General features: G+C 44.7%; 1 protein-coding gene across 4 annotated transcripts in view; it reads left to right on the top strand.

The window, feature by feature from the left end:
• The window catches only part of pik3cg (phosphatidylinositol-4,5-bisphosphate 3-kinase, catalytic subunit gamma), a 64089-nt gene extending 43361 nt beyond the window's left edge, over positions 1-20728 (top strand). For all 4 annotated transcript variants that reach the window (XM_068057875.1, XM_068057876.1, XM_068057877.1 and 1 more), the window contains 5 exons: positions 5303-5393; positions 5999-6129; positions 10568-10679; positions 16517-16674; positions 17637-20728. In XM_068057875.1, coding sequence (XP_067913976.1) covers positions 5303-5393; positions 5999-6129; positions 10568-10679; positions 16517-16674; positions 17637-17918 — 774 coding nt within the window. In that variant the 3' untranslated portion in view covers positions 17919-20728. The remainder of the gene's footprint in view (positions 1-5302; positions 5394-5998; positions 6130-10567; positions 10680-16516; positions 16675-17636) is intronic.
• The last annotated feature ends 670 nt before the right edge of the window (positions 20729-21398 follow it).

A 21398-nucleotide genomic window follows, 5' to 3' on the forward strand; every position in this document is an offset into this window, starting at 1 on the left:
TAAAGGATTTCCAAGTAACAAAGAGATGCGGAGAATGTCATAGTGGAAGGGAAATAACTCAATAACATCAATCATTAACACAGGTATATGAACATAAGAAACAGGAGCAGCAGTAGGCCATACAGCCCCTTAAACCTGCTCTGCCATTCCAGTCTATAGGATCATGGCTGATCAACTACCTCAACTCCACTTTATCGGCCTATCCCCATAACCCTTGATTCCCTTCGTGTCCAAAAATCTATCAATTTCAGCCTTGAATATAACAACAACAACATCAACTTATATTTATATAGTGTATTTAATGTAATAAAACATCCTAAGGTGCTTCACAGGAGCACTAGAAAACAAAATATGACACTGACCCACATAAGGAGCTACTAAGGCAGGTGACCAAAAGCTTGGTCAAAGAAGTAGGTTTTATGGAATGTCTTAAAAGGAGGAAAGCAAGGTGGGGAGGTTTAGGGAGGGAATTCCAGAGCTTAGGACCTAGGCAGCTGAAGGCATGGCCACCAAAGGTAGAGCGATTGAATTCAGAGATGCTCAAGAGAATTAAATAAGAGCAGATATCTTGGAGGGTTGTGGGGCTGGAGGAGATTACAGAAGTAGAGAGGGGCAAGGCCATAGAGGAATTTGAAAATCAAGATGAGAATTTTAAAAGCACGACATTGCTTGACTGGGAGCCAGTGAATGAGAGCTAGCACAGGGGTGATAAGGGAATGGGACTTGGTACGAGTTAAAACACGGGCAGCAGAGTTTTGGATGACCTCACGTTTATGGAGGATAGAGTACTCAATGACTCAGCATCCACAGCTCCCTGAGGTAGAGAATTCCAAAAGATTCACAAACCTTTGAGTGAAGAAATTTCTCCTCATCTCATTCCTAAATGGCCACCCCCTTATCCTGAAACAGGTTTCAGCCTTTCCAGCCAGGGGAAACATCCTCTCAGCATCTACCCTGTTAAGCTCTCTTAAGAATTTTATAGGTTTCAATGAGATCACTTCTCATTCTTCTGAACTCCAGAGAATACAGGCCTATTGTCATGGAGTCTTTCCTCATAGGACAACCCTCTCATCCCAGGAATCAATCCAACACCACCACCACCCCTCCCCCCCCCCCCCCCCCACCCCGCCCTCAATGCAGGTATATCCTCCCTTCGGTAAGGAGACCACAACTCTACACAGTGCTCCAGGTGTGGTCTTACCAAAGCTTCAATGTTCCCTCTAAGTTGCATGGGTGCGAGCCATGCAGCAATTAGGAATATGCGTTGCAAAGAACAAACAGGCCGCACACAAGCAATGTTCGCTATAAGATGTCTGCATGTACGCTGCGCTTCAGTCTTAAAGGGACCACACAGTGCAACAAGACAATTGCGCACAGCAAACAGAAGTTAGAGAGAACATTGCCAAACCTATATGATTGCAGCAAGACTTCCCTACTCTTATACTTCAACTGCCTTGCAATAAAGACTTAATAATATACCACTTACCTTCCTGTATCTGCATGTTAACTTTTTGTTATTCATATACAAGGACACCCAAACCCCTCTGATTACCAACATTTACTAATTTCACAGCTTTTAAAAAATAGTCCACCTTTCTATTCTTCCTACCTAAGTGGACAATTTCACATTTCCTCACATTGTACTCCATCTGCCACCTTCTTGCTGAATCACTTGACCTGTCTGTATCCCTTTGCAGTCTTTTTACATCCTCCTCACAGCTTACTTTGTAACCTATCTTTGTATTGACAGAAAACTTGGGTATATTACACTCGATCCCCTCATCTAAGTCATTGATATAGATTGGAAATATCTGAGACCCAAGCACTGATCCATGCGGCACTCCACTAGTTGCAGCCTGCCAACCGGAAGAAGACCTGTTTATTCCTACTGTTTTATGTTTGTTAACCAATCCTCAATCCATACAAATATATTACCCTGAAATCCCATGAGCCCTAATCTTACATTACAACTTCATGTGTGACACCTTATTGAATGCTTTCTGAAAATCTAAATATACTACATCTACTGGTTCCCCTTTATCCACTCTACTAGTCACACCCTCAAAAACCTCTTATAGATTTGTCAAACACAATTTCTTTTTCATAAAACCATGTTGACTGTGCCTAATCATATGATTTTCTAAGTGCCCCATTACCACTTTCCTAATGATAGATTCTAGCATAATTCCCTACTACTGATGTCAAGCTAACTGGCCTGTAATTCGCTGCTTTCATAAGATCATAAGAGCAGGAGTAGGCCCTTTGGCCCCTCAGGCCTCTTCCGCTATTCAATAAGATCATGGCTGATATGATTGTGGCCTTAATTCCATTTTCCTGCCTGCCCTCCCATAACCCTTTACTTGCATGTAAATCAAAAATCTGTTTAACTCAGCCTTGAATATATTCAATGGCCCAACCTCCACTGCTGTCTGGGGAAGAGAATTTCAAAGATTAACAACCCTTTGAGAGAAGAAATTCCTCCTCATCTTCATCTTAAATGGGCGACCCCTTATTTGAAACTATGGCCCCTAGTTCTAGTCTCCGCGATGAGGGAAATGTCCTCTCAGCGTCTATCCTGTCAAGCCCCCTCAGAATCCTATGTTTCTATAAGATTCCCTCTCATTCATCTAAACTCCAATGAGTATAGGTGCAATCTGCTCAAGCTTTGCTCATAAAACAACCCCTTTATCTTAGGAATCAGTCTAGCGAACCTTCTCTGAGTTGCTTTCAATGAAAGTATATCTCTCCATCAATAAGGAGACCAAAACTGTACACAGTGCTCTAGGTGCAGGTCTCACCAATGCCCTGTACAGTTGTAGCAAGACTTCCCTACTTTTATATTCATCCCCCTTGCAATAAATGCCAATATTCCATTTGCCTTCCTTATCACTTGCTGTACCTGCATGTTAGCTTTTTGTGATTCAGGTACAAGGACCCCCCAGATCCCTCTGGACAGCAGCATTCTGCAGTCACTCTCCATGAAAATAATATTCAATTTTTCTATTCTTCCCACCAAGTAGACAACCTCACATTTTCCCACATTATAATCCATCTGCCGTATTTTTTGCCCATTCACTTAACCATCTATATATCTTTCCAGACACTTTGTATCCTCCTCACAACCTGCTTTCCCACCTATCTTTGCATCGTCCACAAATGTGTGAAAATATGAGGTTGTTCACTTTGGCAGGGAGAATAGAAAAGCTGAATATTATTTACATTGGGAGAGACTGTAGATAACAAAATCTCTCTCCATATTTTCATGAATAGCGGAGTTACATTGCTACCTTCCAATCTGTGTGGCTGTTCCAGAACCTAGGGAATCCTGGAAGATCAAAACTAATGCATCCAATATCTCTGCAGCCACCTCTTTTAAACCTTATGATATTGGCCATCAGGCCCATGGGATTTATCAGCTTTAGTCCATTAATTTCTCCAGTGCTTTTTCTTTATTAATATTAATTACTTTAAATTCCTCACTCTCATTTGTAAAGACAGACACAAAATATTTGTTTAACATCTCTGCTATTTCCATATTCCCCATTATAATTTCTCCCGTCTCTGCCGCTAAGGGATCCACGTTTACTTTTTCTCACCTCTTACTTTTATAATAATTGTAGAAGTTCTTACAATATATTCTGATATTTCTTGCTAGTTTTATCTCACATTTTATCTTCCCCCACCCCTTTACAATTTCTTGGTTATCCTTTGCCGAATTCTAAAACCCTGGCAATCCTCAGGCTTACTACTCATTTTGGCAATCTAAACCTCTTCCTTTAATCGAATATGATCTTTAACTTCTGTTGTCAGCCACAGTTGGACCATTTTTCATGTGGTCTTTGTTTTAATCCCTCAAAGGAACATGTGTATATTCATTGAAAATTATAAATTATTTCTTTAATTGTTCAACATTACTTACCCATCATATAGAGGATAGCCTAGTAATATAGAGGCATAGAAAATGCCAGAGTGGAAGGGGAATAAGTGAGTAACCTTCATGTTGTGTAAAGCAAAGATGAGTAACACTGGGGTTGAACACCACTGGTAATGTCAGTTGGATAACTGGAGGTTTAGAGCACAGTCTGGTACAAAGGAGTCTAGAGTATTAGCAGTAATAAAAACAAGAAATGCTGGAAATACTCAGCAGATCTGGCAGTATCTGTGGAGAGAGAAGCAGAGTTAATGTTTCAGGTCATTGATCTTTCAGCAGAACTGACAAAGAAGGGTCACTGACCTGAAACATTAACTCTGCTTCTCTCTCCACAGATACTGCCAGACCTGCTGAGTATTTCCAGCATTTCTTGTTTTTATATCAGATTTCCAGCATCTGCAGTATTTTGCTTTTAGTAGAGTATTAGCAGGTTGCTGGGGCAAGAAGCCATTCATGCCTGATAATATAGAGAGAAATCCAGTAACACAGGGAACATAGCAAAGCTTGGAAATATGGGAGGCGTAAATATATGGAGGCTTCCACTGCTATGTCCAGACTGGCCAAGAGAGTGTGGGAAAATGGCGCACTGACATGGAACACAAAAGTCCGTGTGTATCAAGCCTGTGTCCTCAGTACCTTGCTCTATGGCAGCGAGGCCTGGACAACGTATGTCAGCCAAGAGCGACGTCTCAATTCATTCCATCTTTGCTGCCTCCGGAGAATACTTGGCATCAGGTGGCAGGACCGTATCTCCAACACAGAAGTCCTCGAGGCGGCCAACATCCCCAGCTTGTACACACTAGTGAGTCAGCGGCGCTTGAGATGGCTTGGCCACGTGAGCCGCATGGAAGATGGCAGGATCCCCAAAGACACATTGTACAGCGAGCTCGCCACTGGTATCAGACCCACTGGCCGTCCATGTCTCCGATTTAAAGACGTCTGCAAACGCGACATGAAATCCTGTGACATTGATCACAAGTCGTGGGAGTCAGTTGCCAGCGTTCGCCAGAGCTGGCGGGCAGCCATAAAGACGGGGCCAAAATGTGGCGAGTCGAAGAGACTTAGTAGTTGGCAGGAAAAAAGACAGAGGCGCAAGGGGAGAGCCAACTGTGCAACAGCCCCGACAAACAAATTTCTCTGCAGCACCTGTGGAAGAGCCTGTCACTCTAGAATTGGCCTTTATAGCCACTCCAGGCGCTGCTTCACAAACCATTGACCACCTCCAGGCGCTTACCCATTGTTTCTCGAGATAAGGAGGCCAAAGAAGAAACAAAGCTGGTAACGGTGGTGTAGAAAATTGTTCAGTAATGCTGGGTAGTTCTTTGAACGCTCTTGTTTCATAAATACAATAACACTTTCATTTATCCACAGATCCTTCTAATTATGGACTCAATCTGGGAGACTGAATCCTTGGATCTTTGCCTGTTGCCGTATGGATGCATTGCAACAGGGAACAAAATCGGTAAAAAAAAATCCTCTTTACCTTGGCCTCGTAGACAGCGACTACTTTTAGGTGTGACTGTTTAGAAAGTGTGTGTGGGAATCTGGTGTTGGAGACAGTGGCCTGCCACCTCTGGGACCACGCTTCAAATGCAGCACAGACCAATGGGCTGAAAGTCATCACTGGCTGCTGGCTGTCAGCATTCTTTGTGAAATGAGTTTGTCCAGTCACAGTCCAACCCAAAGGGAACATGAGCTTACAGCAGACACTCAGCGTGAACTGGCAATGACCAATGATGGTTAGTGTGAGAAATGGGGATTGACAATGGAAAGTGTTCTATTTAAGGTTCACAGTTCTAGCATCCCTGACCATGATGAGCAAAATAAACCTGAAGGGAACCACATTGGGTTAAATACCAGCCTTTCACCCAGTGTTCAAATCTAGCTCAGACACTGATGGGGTGGTTATAGGGTCTATGTACAATGGGTTAATTCAGTAATGATCTGACATAGTAAGTGCCTGGTCCATCAATGAAATGATAATCTGCATTATAGACTTCTTAATAAAAATTGTCATGTAATTCTGTCCAAGGTCACAAACCCAAAAGTTTTGTTGCACTTCTACAGGAATGATTCAGATTGTAAAAGATGCCACGACTATAGCCAAGATCCAGCAAAGCACAGTCGGCAACACTGGGGCATTCAAGGATGAAGTATTGAATCACTGGCTGAAAGACAAGTGCCCAATTGAGGACAAGGTAAATGGACTATATGCTGGGTACTGGAGAGGGTCAATGGTACTGGACAGGCTCATGGGTACAGGGATAACCCAGAAGGTATCGGACCAGTACACAGGAAACAGACCAGTTCACAGGTACCAGACCAGTGCACAGGTACCGGACCAGTTCACAGGAAACAGACCAGTTCACAGGAAACAGACCAGTTCACAGGACACAGACCAGTGAACAGGAACCAGACCAGTTCACAGGACACAGACCAGTGAACAGGAACCAGACCAGTTAACAGGAACCAGACCAGTTCACAGGAAACAGACCAGTTCACAGGAAACAGACCAGTTAACAGGAACCAGACCAGTTCACAGGAAACAGACCAGTTCACAGGAAACAGACCAGTTCACAGGACACAGACCAGTGAACAGGAACCAGACCAGTGCACAGGTACCGGACCAGTTCACAGGAAACAGACCAGTTCACAGGAAACAGACCTGTGCACAGGTACTGGACCAGTGCACAGGAAACAGACCAGTTCACAGGAAACAGACCAGTTCACAGGACACAGACCAGTGAACAGGAACCAGACCAGTTAACAGGAACCAGACCAGTTCACAGGAAACAGACCAGTTCACAGGAAACAGATCAGTTCACAAAAAACAGACCAGTTCACTGGTACAGGACTAGTTCACAGGAAACAGACCAGTTCACAGGAAACAGACCAGTTCACAGGTACCAAACCAATTCACAGGAAACAGACCAGTTCACAGATACCGGACCAGTTCACAGGAAACAGACCAGTTCACAGGTACCAAACCAATTCACAGGAAACAGACCAGTTCACAGGTACCAGACCAATTCACAGGAAACAGACCAGTTCACAGATACCGGACCAGTTCACAGGAAACAGACCAGTTCACAGGTACCAAACCAATTCACAGGAAACAGACCAGTTCACAGGAAACAGACCAGTTCACAGGTACCGGACCAGTTCACAGGAAACAGACCAGTTCACAGGAAATAGACCAGTTCACAGGAAACAGACCAGTTCATAGTACTGGACCAGTTAACAGGAAGCAAACTAGTTCACAGGAAACAGAGCAGTTCACTGGTACCGGACCAGTTCACAGGTACTGGACCAGTTCGCGGGAAACAGACCAGTTCACAGGTACTGGACCAGTTCACGGGAAACAGACCAGTTCACTGGTACCGGACCAGTTCACAGGAAACAGACCAGTTCACTGGTACTGGACCAGTTCACAGGAAACAGACCAGATCACAGGTACTGGACTAGTTGACAGGAACCAGACCAGTTCACAGGAAACGGACTAGTTCACAGGTACCAAAACAATTCACAGGAAACAGACCAGTTCACAGATACCGGACCAGTTCACAGGAAACAGACCAGTTCACAGGAGACAGGCCAGTTAACAGGAAACAGACCAGTTCACAGGTACCAGACCAGTTCACAGGAAACAGATCAGTTCACAGGAAACAGACCAGTTCACAGGAAACAGACCAGTTCACAGGTACCAGACCAGTTCACAGGAAACAGACCAGTTCACAGGAGACAGACCAGTTAACAGGAAACAGACCAGTTAACATGAAACAGACCAGTTCACAGGTACTGGACCAGTTCACGGGAAACAGACCAGTTCACTGGTACTGGACCAGTTCACAGGAAACAGACCAGATCACAGGTACTGGACTAGTTGACAGGTACCAGACCAGTTCACAGGAAACGGACTAGTTCACAGATTTTGGACCAGTTCTCGAGCACTGGGGCAACACACTGGTACTGGACTAATTCATGTGTACTGGACTAATAACGTGGACTGGAACCTGATGCCGAAATTCACATCCCATGAAGTAAAGTTCTCATAAAATTGACCATCAGGTGGAATGAACTGCTAGTGTGCCTGATAGGATGTACTCTTCCTGACAGGTACAGGTACAAACATGCAGTGCCCGACAGGCACTGGTAGAATGTACACGCTGCCAAGCAGATGCACATGTGATAGCTGCATTCTCTGTCAGCACAGCCTGCAATTGTTGCAACAAACAATACCTTTTTTAAAATTTCCAAAATATACTTTATTTATAAAAATCTGTAAAAAATACATTACCAAACAGTTTCAAACAGCACAAGTCAAAAAAACAGTGCAAAGGAGATCAGTTTCCTGAGTGAGTTGCCTCACAACCCTTCCATTTCATTGTCATGCCAATTACATTTTTACATTTTACAGCACACGAAATTTTTCCGATACAGTTCGAGGGGTTTCCCATGGATCCAGCCCCTCAGTTCAGCTTGGTGGGGGGACCTTACACTGTGGTCTTTCCCCATTGAGCCTTTGCTGTGGCTGCCCCAAGCTTTAGTGCGTCCCTCAGCACATAGTCCTGGACCTTGGAATGTGCCAGTCTGCAACATTCGGTCGTGGACAACTCTTTGCGCTGGAAGACCAGCAGGTTTTGGGCAAACCAAAGGGCGTCTTTCACCGAATTGATAGTCCTCCAGCAGCAGTTGATGTTTATCTCGGTGTGCGTTCCTGGGAACAGCCCGTAGAGCACAGACTCCTGTCTTACAGAGCTGCTTGGGATGAACCTCGACAAAAACCACTGCATCTCTTTCCACACCTGCTTTGCAAAGACACATTCCAGAAGGAGGTGGGCAACCGTCTCTTCCTCACCACAGCCACCTCGAGGGCATTGCATGGAGGGGGTGAGACTTCAGGCGTGCAGGAAGGATCTGAAGGGGAGGGCTCTTCTCACCACCAGCCAAGCTACGTCTTGGTGCTTGTTTGAAAATTCTGGTGATGAGGCATTCCACCAAATGACTTTGGCGGTCTGCTCGGGGAACCATCCGACAGGATCCCCCGTCTCCTTTTCCCGTAGGGCCTTGAGGACATTCCGTGCAGACCACTGCCTGATGGATCGGTGGTCAAAGATGTTTTTCCGCAGAAACTGCTCCACGAAGGATAGGTGGTACGGCACGGTCCAACTGGATGGAGCGTTCCGCGGCAATGTGACCAGGCCCATCCTTCGCAACACCGGGGACAGATAGAACCTCAGCACGTAGTGACACTTGGAGTTTGCATACTGGAGATCTACACATAGCTTGATGCAGCCGCACACGAAGGTAGCCATCAGGATGAGGGCAACATTGGGTATATTTTTCCCACCCTTATCCAGAGGTTTGAACATCGTGTCCCTCCGGACCTGGTCCATTTTAGATCCCCAGATGAAGCGGAAAATGGCTCGGGTGACCGCTACAGCACAGGAGTGGGGCATGGGCCGACCTGCGCCATGTACAGCAACAACGTGAGCGCCTCGCACCTGATGACCAGGTTCTTACCCACAATGGAGAGAGATCGCTGCTCCCACATGCTCAGCTTATGGTGTAGCTTGGCTACTCGCTCCAGGTTTTGGTGCACGCTCCGTCCCTTCCGAACCATATCCCCAGCACCTTCAGGTAGTCAGACCTGACGGTGAAGGGGACAAAGGATTGGTCAGCCCAGTTCCCAAAGAACATGGCCTCACTCTTGCCGTGGTTAACTTTGGCTCCCGAGGCCAGTTCGAACTGGTCGCAGATGCTCATCAGTCTGCGCACGGACAGCGGATCCGAGCAGAAGATGGGACGTCGTCCATGTACAGGGAGGTTTTAACCTGAGTGCCTCCACTGCCTGGGATTGTCACCCCTCTTATGCTCACCTCCTTCCTAATAGACTCAGCAAAAGGTTCGATACAGCAAACAAACAAGACCGGGGAGAGAGGACAGCCCTGACTGACTCCAGATTGGATCGGGAAGCTTTCTGATTCCCACCCATTGATTGAGACTGCGCTACTGATGTTTGTGTACAGCAGTTTGATCCAATTACAGATTCCCTCCCCAAACCCCATTTTGAAAAGCACGTCCATCATGTAGGTGTGCGATATCCTGTCAAAAGACTTCTCCTGGTCCAGGCTGATGAGGCAGGTGTCCACCCTCCTGTCCCGTACATAGGTGATCGTATCCCTAAGTAGTGCGAGACTATCGGAGATCTTCCTGCGGGGTACAGTACAGGTCTGATCAGGGTGGATCACCAATTCCAGAGAAGACTTGACTCGACTGGCTATGACTTTGGACAGAATCTTGTAGTCAACATTAAGCAGTGAGATGGGCCTCTAATTTCTGATTTCTGCCCTCTCCCCCTTCCACTTGTAGATGAGGGTGATGATGCCTTTCCTCATGGATTCTGACATGCTGCCGGCCAGGAGCATACTCTCGTATACTTCCAGCAGGTCCGGACTGACCCAGTCCCAAAAACAATACCAGCACACTCACTGGCACTGTTTTTTGGCTGAATTTGTGTCGGCTTTTTGATCCTTGCTTGTTGTGACTGCGCTGGATGTCCTTCCATGTTATTGCGTTTAATATTTGAAATGCTTCAACTCTGCAAACTGAAAGAATTCTCCATTAATTTTGCAGTTCCAGTCTGCTGTGGAAAGGTTTGTTTACTCATGTGCTGGGTATTGTGTTGCTACCTACATCCTGGGCATAGGAGATAGGCACAATGACAACATTATGATCACAGAGTCAGGTGAGTGTGTAGTCTCTAACTGGGTGATTTAAATCCATGCTGCTCTGAGGGTTTAGTGCTACTGAGACACATAAACCTGGAAGTCTTCATTCCATTCTTGGTCTGTCCTGAATTATCAGGGCAACATTGGAAGAAACGGGGTTCGTAGAAACATAGAATCATACATCACAGAAGGAGACCATTCAGCACATCATGTCTATGCCAGCTCTTTGAGAGAGCTATCCAATTAGGCTCACTCTCCCTGTTCTTTCCCCATAGCCCTGCGAATCTTTTCCTTTTTGAAGTAGTTATCCTATTTCCTTTTGAAAGTTACTATTGAATCTGCTTCCACCACCCTTTCAGGCAGTGTATTCCCGATCATAACAACTCACTGCATTAAAAATTTTTCCTCATCTCCTTGGGCGGCACAGTGGCACAGTGGTTAGCACCGCAGCCTCACAGCTCCAGCGACCTGGGTTCAGCTCTGGGTGCTGCCTGTGCGGAGTTTGCAAGTTCTCCCTGTGACCGCATGGGTTTCCGCCGGGTGCTCCGGTTTCCTCCCACAGCCAAAGACTTGCAGGTTGATAGGTAAATTGGCCATTGTAAATTGCCCCTAGTGTAGGTAGGTGGTAGGAGAATTGAGGGAAGGTGGGGATGTAAGGGAATATGGGATTAATGTAGGATTAGTATAAGTGGGTGGTTGTTGGTCGGGACAGACTCAGTGGGCTGAAGGGCCTGTTTCAGTGCTGTATCTCTCTCTATGACTCCTTTCTGGCTTTTTTGACAATTATCTTAAATCCACGTGCTCTGGTTCCTAACCGTCCTTCCAGTTGAAACAGTTTCTCCTTAGTTATTCTATCAAAACCCTTCATAATTTTGAACACCTCCCCTGAAGCTCACTTTAACTTTCTCTGCTCTAAGGAGAACAATCCCAGCCATTACAATTAGTTTCAGAACCCCTTGGGGGTAAGAGAGGAGAGAGAAAAATTCAATTCAAGATTCTTACTCTTGATACTTATCCAGTGAACATTTCTGTCCATGGATGTCTGGTGAGTACAGGATAATAATGCACCACACAGTGGCGTAGCCTGACCACTCACTCCCCCTGCTCCTGTTAGTAGCCCATTGCTGCAATTGGACTGGTAAATTGGAGTGGCAGTGGCTGCCACAGAACCCGACGCCAGGATTGCCAGTTCCAATTCTCCTGGGGGTGGGACAGGCCGACTACAGCCTTCCCGCCCAGAGGCCAATAGAGGCCCTTAAGTGACTTATTGATGGCCACTTAAGGGGCTCTTCCTGCCACTGCTGAGATCTTACCAGCGGCGGGGTGAGGATGCCTTGGAAAACGAGATGCCCTCCCTGCGGGCTTGTGGAGGGGGTCTCTTCATCGTGGGCAACTTGTGACCCATGGAGGACGCCCCACCGGGAACCAATTCACACCCCCAGGACCCCCCTCCCCCTGGACAAAATGCCCACCCCCATCACCAGGGCCTTTTGGATTGGTCAGAGCGACCCCACCTCACCTGCCTCTGCTCCGGGGTTCCAGTGCTGGGCCTGGGTCCAAGGCCTCCACAGTACGGGCATGGCCACCACTTCCGGCAGCGCTGCCTCTACTGCTGAGCTGCCGGCCCTGTGATTGGCTGGCAGCTCTTGGAGACGGGATCCCTGTTCCTATTAAGTCTGTAAAGGAACAGGGATCCCACCTCCTTAAATCTTCACCCCAAAAGACGGAGGATCGCTCCGGGGGGGCAGAAAAAATGTAGAGGTGAGGCTCCCCCGCCTTTTCAGCCCGGCCCCGGGAGCATCGCCTCCTGCACAAAATGCAGTCCATTGAAACATATAAAATTCTGAGGAAGTTTGACAGGGTAAATGCTTGAAGGATGTTTCCCAAGCTGGGAGTCTAGAACATGGGGCACAGTTTCAGAATAAGGGGTCGGCTATTTAGGACTGAAATGAGGAGAAATTTCTTCCTTCAAAGTGTTGTGAATCTTTGGAATTCTCTACCCAAAAGAATTATGGATGATGAGTCATTGAATATATTCAAGACAGAGATTTATAGATTTTTGGATATTAAGGGGGTTAAGGGATATGGGTATAGTGTGCGAAGGTGGTGTTGAGGTAGAAAAACCATGATCATATTAAGTGGCAGAGCAGGCTTAAAGGGCCGTGGCCTACTCCTGCTCCTATTGCTTATGTTCTTAGACACAACTGGAAGAGAGTGGCCTTTAAATGTGTGCATGTCTTTCTCTGTAATCTCATATTTCCCTTTAATTTTGTGTTATTCCCTCCCCTTATCAATTGATAAAAAGACTGACAGCCGGGCCATTGTTAGTACTGTTGCTGAACCAGTTGTTGGATTAGCACAGAGGCATTGCAAGGGACTCAGTCTGGGATCACTATCCCTCCATTCCTCTGCCAGAACTGGCTCATCTTCACTCAGCACTCCTCCTGCACAATGGACCAGCACAGTGGGGAGCTTGCCGTATGGCGAGTCAGCACTTCAAATCATTTGTTCACTCGCATATCCATGCACAACTTAAGTGAAGCATACCGGTAATAGTGATGCCTTCCAATGTGAGGGACACACATGATTGAGTGAGTGACACTGGTAATGCTGAACTACATGAGTGGGACTTTCCTGTTGATCACACACTTCTTAATTATTAAGTAAAAACAACTATTTGTAAAGCTTTAACTGAAATCGCTTTTCCCAACATTGGTGTTCGTGGTTGCTCTAGTGATTAAATTTTAGTTTCTCGACTATTGGTCTTTCCTTGTTCTTCTCGTGTCCAATCTTGATAGTTGAGTGGTATGTGGATGCAATGTGTAACTAGCACTGCACATTGGTCACATCCGTATGTATTACTGTCAGGTCTAGAGCATAGGAACATTAAAAAACACAAAACAGCAAAAAGACTAAAAGCCAAGCAATCCCAAATTCCACCTACCCACTTTCTCTCTGCAGAAATACATCTGCGCATCCCTTGGCCTCCTCTAATACTGTCCACTTCAATGTCCTTCCCAACTCTTACTAACCTTTGGATGAACAAGTTTGCCCTGACCTCTCTTATAACTTACTTCCAGTGTTGCATGGTGTGAGGTGTAAGCTAAATGTTTTACAGCGCAGGTTTTGTTTCCATAGAAATACAGAATTACAAACATACGAATTCGGAGCAGGAGGAGGCCACTCAACCCCTCGAGCCTGCTCCGCCATTCAATAAGATCATGGCTGAACTGATTTCTCCACATTTCCACCTACCCCTGATAACCATCCACCCCCTTGCTTATCAAGAATCTATCTACCTCTGCCTTAAAAATATTCAAAGACTCTGCTTCCACTGCCTTTTGAGGAAGAGAATTCCAAAGACTCACGACCCTCTCAGAGAAAAAATTTCTCCTCATCTCTGTCTTAAATGGGCGACCCCTTATTTTTAAACAGTGACCCCTAGTTCTAGATTCTCCCACAAGGGGCAACATCCTTTCCACATCCACCCTGTCAAGACCCCTCAGGATCTTATATGTTTCAATCAAGTCGCCTCTTACTCTTCTAAATTCGAGCGGATACAAGCCTAGCCTGTCCAATCTTTCCTCGTAAGACAACCCACCCATTCCAGGTATTAGTCTAGTAAACCTTTTCTGTACTGCCTTCAATGCATTTGCATCCTTCCTTAAATATGGAGACCAGTACTGTACACACTACTCCAGATGTGGTTTCACCAATGCCCTGTATAGCTGAAACATAACCTTCCTACTTTTGTATTCTATTCGCCTCGCGATAAACGATAGCATTCTATTAGCTTTCCTAATTACCTGCTGTACCTGCATACTAACCTTTTGCGATTCATGCACTAGGACACCCAGATCTCTCTGCATCTCAGAGCTCTGCAATCTCTCACCATTTAGATAATATGCTTCTTTTTTATTCTTCCTGCCAAAGTGGATAATTTCACACTTTCCCACATTATACTCTATTTGCTAGGTCTTTGCCCACACACTTAACCTATCTATATCCCTTTGTAGCCTCCTTATTTCCTCTTCACAAGTTACTTTTCTACCTACCTTTGTGTCATCAGCAAATTTAGCAACCATACCTTTGGTCCTTTCATCTAAGTAATTTACATAAATTGTAAAAAGTTGAGGCCCCAGCACAGATCCCTCTGGCACACCACTCGTTACATCTTGCCAACCAAAAAATGACCCATTTATGCCTACTCTCTGTTTCCTGTTAGCTAACCAATCTCCTGTCCATGCCAATATGTTACTCCCTACACCATGAGCTTTTATTTTCTGCAATAACCTTTGATGTGGCAACTTATCAAATGCCTTCTGGAAATCTAAGTACATCTACCGGTTCCCCTTTATCCACGGCACATGTAACTCCCTCAAAGAACTCCAATAGATTGGTTAAACATGATTTCCCTTTCACAGAACCATGTTGACTCTGCCTGATTACCTTGAATTTTTCTAAATGTCCTGCTACAACATCTTTAATAATAGCTCCTAACATTTTCCCTAAGACAGATGTTAAGCTAACTGGCCTGTAGTTTCCTGCTTTCTGTCTCCCTCCCTTTTTGAATAAAGGAGTTACATTCACTATTTTCCAATCTAAAGGAACCTTCCCAAATCTAGGGAATTTTGGAAAATTAAAACTAACGCATCAATTATCTCACTAGCCACTTCTTTTAACACCCTAGGATGAAGTCCATCAGGATCCGGGGACTTGTCAGCCCACAGCTCCAACAATTTGTTCACTACCACTTCCTTGGTGACTGTAATTTTCTTGAGTTCCTCCCTCCCTTGTACAGTAGGAGGCCATTCAGCCCATTGCACCTGTGCTGGCTGTTTGAAAGAACTAGCCAATTAATCCCACTCCCCTGCTCTTCCCCCATAGCCATGCAAATTTTCCCTTTTTAAGTATTTATCCAATTCCCTTTTGAAGGTTACTGTCGAATCTGTTTCCACCGCCTTGTTAGACAGTGCATTCCAGAGCATACTCGCTGCTTAAAAAAATTCCCCTCATCTTCCCCAGTTCTTTTGCCAATTCTCTTAAATCTGTGTCTTTTGGTTACGGACCCACCTGCAGTTACTTTTCTTTGAGACTAATTAGCAGTCTTTTCACAATCTTGAGGTCACATTTGACCCCGAGATGAGCTTCTGACCACATATTCGCCCAACACTAATACTGCCTATTTCCACTTCTGTAACATCGCCCCACTTTGCCCCTGTCTTACCTCATCTGCTGCTGAAAGCCCCATTCGTAACCTTCGTTACCTCTCGACATGACTCTTCCAATGCACTCCTGACTGGTCACCCACATTCTATCTTCCATAGTCTTTAGGTCATTCAAAACACTGCTGCCAGTCTTACTCGCACCCAAGACTCCGTTCACCTATCACCCCATGCTCGTTGACCTACATTGGCTCCTGGTTAAGCAAAGTCTTGATCTTAAAATTCTTATCCTTGTTTTCAAATCCTTCAATTAACCACAACCCTCTGCGATATCTGCGCTCTTCTAATTCTGGCCTCTTGAGCATCTCTGATTTTAATCGCTCCATGCCTTCAGTTGCCTAGGCCCTAAGCTCTGGAATGCCCTCCCTCCACCTCTCTGCCTCTCTACCTCACTTTCTTCCTGAACCCTCCTCTTTGACCAAGCTTTTGGTCATCTAACCTAATATCTCCTTATGTGGCTTGGTGTCATATTTTGTTTTATAATGCTGCAGTGAAGCACCTTGAGATATTTTATTGTGTTAAAGGCACTATATAAATGTACGTTGTTGTTGTCATGGAAGGATTGTGAAATGAAGACTTGCGTTGGTACAAATAAAAAAACTGACAAGTTTCTGCTTTATTCCATTCAGGAAATCTTTTCCATATCGATTTTGGTCATATCCTTGGGAACTATAAAAGCTTCCTGGGAATCAATAAGGAGAGAGTCCCCTTTGTTCTGACTCCTGACTTTCTCTTTGTGATGGGCACATCTGGCAAGAAGACCAGCCGACACTTCCAGAAGTTTCAGGTGCGTGAAACCAATGCTGTCAGCACCTGACACATTGCACAGTGACCGCCAGGTACACCTGCTGCCCGTATGCTGCTTTGCACCAACACCTCTATGCTTGCTGATCCGGCATCCAGTCCAGAAACACCTCAATTTAAAAATTCCTATTGTGTTCAAGTCCCTTCATGGCCTCTCCCCTCCCTATCTCTGTAACTTGCTACAACTCTACAGCCTAACGAGAACTCTATTTCCTCCAACTCTAGCCTCTTGTGCAGCCCGATTTTCATCATTGCAGACGTGCCTTCAACCATCTAGGCCCTAAGATCTGAATTCCCTCTCGAAACCTCACCCTCTCTCGTAACTTAAGATATTCCTTAAAACCTACCTCTTTGACCAAGCTTTTTGTCACTTGTCCTAAAAATTCTTTGTGAGGCTCAAATTTTATCTGAAAATGCTCCTATGAAACATCTTTGGACAATCTACTCCATTAAATGCAAGTTCTTGCTGCAAATTGCATTTGTAAGTGAGGAGGGCGAGAACTTTTGACGTTTATTAGACAGGAAGGTACAGATACATTAATGGTGTACTTAGCAAATACAGGTCTTAACCAAGATCTGTAACCATCCCATCTCACAATAACACAGCAGCAGCATCTATGAATGAGTTTTAAACTCAACGTTCTGTCCAATGATGGATGTGTGATTCTGGGAGCAATCTGTGAGGTTTTTTTAACATACAAACCTGTTTGAAAAGAATGGCAGAAAAAAAAACAGTTTCCAGACTCTGTCAGGCCTTCTGTTGCTGGGCGAGCTGCTGCTCACAGTACAGGACATCAATCCTGTTCTATTTTGTTTTGTGATACTGCCTAATCGCTACTCAATGGGTGACGCAGGTTGGGACAGACCTGCTGGTTATGCAGTGTCTGACAAAGTGCATTTTCAGTTTAGTAAGCATTAGAAGTCATATTTAATTTCTTCTCACAGGATATCTGTGTCAAGGCTTACCTTGCACTCCGCCACCACACCAACTTGCTGATTATACTCTTCTCCATGATGGTGATGACAGGGATGCCACAATTAACCAGCAAAGAAGATATTGAATATATTCGCGAGACGCTGACTGTCGGCAAGAATGAAGAAGAGGCCAAGAAGCACTTTCTGGACCAGATTGAGATCTGTCGGGACAAGGGATGGACTGTCCAGTTTAACTGGTTCCTCCACCTTGTGCTTGGGATAAAACAGGGGGTTGAGAAGCACTCTGCATAGCTGCTCAGACTGGGAAAATGGAGGGAGAACACATGCAGCAAATGTCCACAAACCCAGAGCTTTGCAGAGCTCTCTCCAGAATCCTGCCTAATCCCAGTGCAGTTTGATCGGTTAGGTTAGGCCAGATTCTAACTTTTCAGCGTTGAGCCCCAACTAAGCTTGAAATACGTTACCGTGTGCAAAAAAACCAACAGCAGCACTGACCCATATTTGTAGCTAAAAGATGCCCGCTCTTTAAAAGGTTGAATTGATCCCTGCCCTCAGCAACAAGCAAACGTGGGCTTGCCTGCACCCAAAGGGATTGCTCACTCGCTCCAGCTTGTGGTGAGTTCAGCACAAACACGCTTGGAATTTTGCTGAGTGTAGAAGATAGACTGAAGATCTCTCAAAGACTGCAAGCTGTTTGTTGTTGGCCCAGTAAACAAAGTGGAGTAAAGCCAGTCATCCTCCATAGTTGCTGATTTCCATAAAGAAACAAGAAACTCAATCTGAAGAAGGGTCACTGACCTCAAACGTTAACTCTGCTTCTCTCTCCACAGATGCTGCCAGACCTGCTGAGTGTTTCCAGCATTTCTTGTTTTTATTTCAGATTTCCAGCATCCGCAGTATTTTGCTTTTATTAAGAATCTCAAGCGCTCAGTCATGGCTCAAAATTCAATCAGTTTCTGACTCACACCAGTAAATGAATATTTAAAATGCTTGCTACTTCCCTTTCTCCAACCCCCTCCTCCCCCACTGAATTTACTATCACCATGGAAACCCCATTGTATTGAATAGTACCTGTGGTGACAATTGCCCAACTTCTACTTTTAGCACTTTGCTCCTGCACTAAACCCAATTTAACAGCAGACTTGCAGAGTTCCCTGGGCCTCCATTCACACCTCAAAACTCAAGGCTATTCGGCCCATTGGGGTGTGATCCCCTTGTAGAATTAACTCGCACAGCTCAGTGTCCAGCTCTCTTTTGAACATTCCTCATGCCTCCCTGGAATTTCCTTGGGGCTTCTCCTGCTTCATTGCCTTACTTTTGGCAGAGGTACGTGTGTGAACAAGGTTTCCAAAGTTAGATGGAAGAGGAGAAAACCCCAAGAAAACTTTCGCCTATTATTTCTGGCAATCATTTGTAAAATTGTTAAGAGAAATATTGACATTAACAATTTAAAGGTATTAAAAGGGGGAAAGATACTACAGGTATATGATTTGATAGAGGTGTTTAAAATTATGAGGAAATAGGACAAATCTCTATTCCCAGTCAGGTTGCCAACCCTTCAGGATTGTCCTGGAGTTTTCATGAATTAAACATGAATCTCCAGGACACTGCAGCAAGCAACCTGGGAAAAAGATCACAAGGGCATTAAAACAAAGTTATTTTTCTTCTTTTCAACACTTTAGTTTATCAGTTCTAAAAAAATTGGAAATGAGGAACGGCTGTTTGATTGATGGTCAAGAACCGTTCAATTGGGCAATGAAGAGTCTCTACTTTCCAATTGATGTTTGAAGGTGGCTGCCCTGTGAGGATGGACCAATGGCAGGAGTGTGAGGGCGGAGGTCATGCGATGAAACCACCAGGAATACGTCCAACCAGAGTTGGAAACGCTGGTTTCCAGTGATTGAGGAGTCTAAAACAACGGAACATAATTAAAGATTAAATGCAAGGGAGCAGGAGAATGTTTTTTTTAGATGGAGGTTTGTGAGGCTGTGGAGCTAGTGATTAAGGCAGAGACCATATCAACATTTAAGAGAAGGTTGAATAAGTGGCTAAGGGAAAAGGAGATAAAGAGATATGGCAACAGGGCAGGCACATGGAATTAGGACTACTGCTCATATGGAGGATAAACACCAACACTGTTTGGGTGAATGACCTGTTTCTGTGTTGTAATTTCTATACAATTCTATGTTAAGTGTAGCTGCCCAGCTCCATCCTTATGCACTGGGGATTTGAGCTTGCTGGCTGATCTTATATTTAAAATCTAGCATTTCTCACTGCACTAAAATCTATCATTTCTCACTGCACACAAACCACTAAGTTGTCTCTGGTTGCTGCTGTTGCTGTGACCATTTCTTCACTGCTGACAACATGGATACTGGTAGATGACTTCATCCAGAGTTTAAGTGGTGTATGACTGCAGTAGTGAGGGTATGACCAAATGCTTCCCTGTACCATTCATATCAGGCCCTCAATGTAAAGTGTGTTATTTCCATTTGAGGGTGTTTTCATTTGTTTGCACATTGGAGTCTTTCTCATAAAAAGGGACTGCGACCTTGCTCTGGAGTCAGCTTGGACAGCCTTGTCCTCATGATTATTGTGCTAACACTGCTGTAACATCAGAGAAACAGAGTGGGATGTTATTGACTGAAAGCTGTTACAGAGCTCTGCTAATTTCCTAGGGTGGCCAACCCTCTCGGACTACTTTGGAGCCTCCAGGAATTGAAGATTAATCTTCTGAACACAGCTGCGAGCAACCCAAGAGAAAAATCATAGGTGATGAAAAAAGTGTCTTTTCATTTTCTTTGAGCTCTTATTAGTTACAGAAATATTGGAAATGTGGAACAAGGCCGTTTGACTGTGCAGGGCCATTGGAGTTGGAACATCATGTGATGATAAACCTACTGGAATGCCTCCAACCAGAACTGGTAACTCTACAATGTCACATTGTCTTACCCTAGACAGAAATTCAGTTATTTCTAGTGTGTCTCAGAAATTAAATACAGACACTGATCCCATTTGAATAATTATACAAATGTATGTGTCGGCTATAGTGTGTTTGAATCTAAAATAAAAGCAGCTTTATTTATAAAGTTGGAAAACAATATATGCATTTTTGCATCAAAGAAAGACACAAAGTAAATAATGGAATCTGTTACATCAAGCGATTATGCATGGTCTGCTGGTACCTTTTCCCAACTTCCTTGTGAGGCCGTGTGGAAAATATCGAAGGTTGAATTTTATTTGTGTCTGTTCCCAAAGCAAGTCCTCATCCGCCAGGAACAGAAAACAGGAATTCGCAGTCAGCCGCTAGTTTTCTGCCGATTCTGCCCACTCGCCAATTCCCAGTGTGCACTCCTTGTTAGTGGATGAGACACTAAATGAAGGCCCCATCTGCCCTCTCAGGTGAACATAAAAAATCTCGAGGCACTATTTCAAAGAAGAAATCTCCCTAGTGTTCTAGCCAATATATATCGTTCAACCAACATCACTAAAAAACAGATCATCTCATCATTTCTTTCATTGTTGTTTGTTGGATGCAAATTATGCACAAATTGGCTGCCACGTTTTCAACATAACAATCGTAGCTGTAAAGTGCTTTTGGGCATCCCAAGTTTGTGAAAGGAACCATAAATCTTTTTTCTGTAAGAATCTGTGGCAAAAGCGCATTCAGGAAATTTTCATTCAACTGGGCATGTGTTCGGTCACTGTAATGGGACTTACTGAGCATCCATGTGCTCTGGGTGCAATTTGATGATGCTAGCAAGTTTCAGC

This window comes from Heterodontus francisci, chromosome 26 (assembly GCF_036365525.1).
Source record: "Heterodontus francisci isolate sHetFra1 chromosome 26, sHetFra1.hap1, whole genome shotgun sequence".
Taxonomy (NCBI): Eukaryota; Metazoa; Chordata; class Chondrichthyes; order Heterodontiformes; family Heterodontidae; genus Heterodontus; species Heterodontus francisci.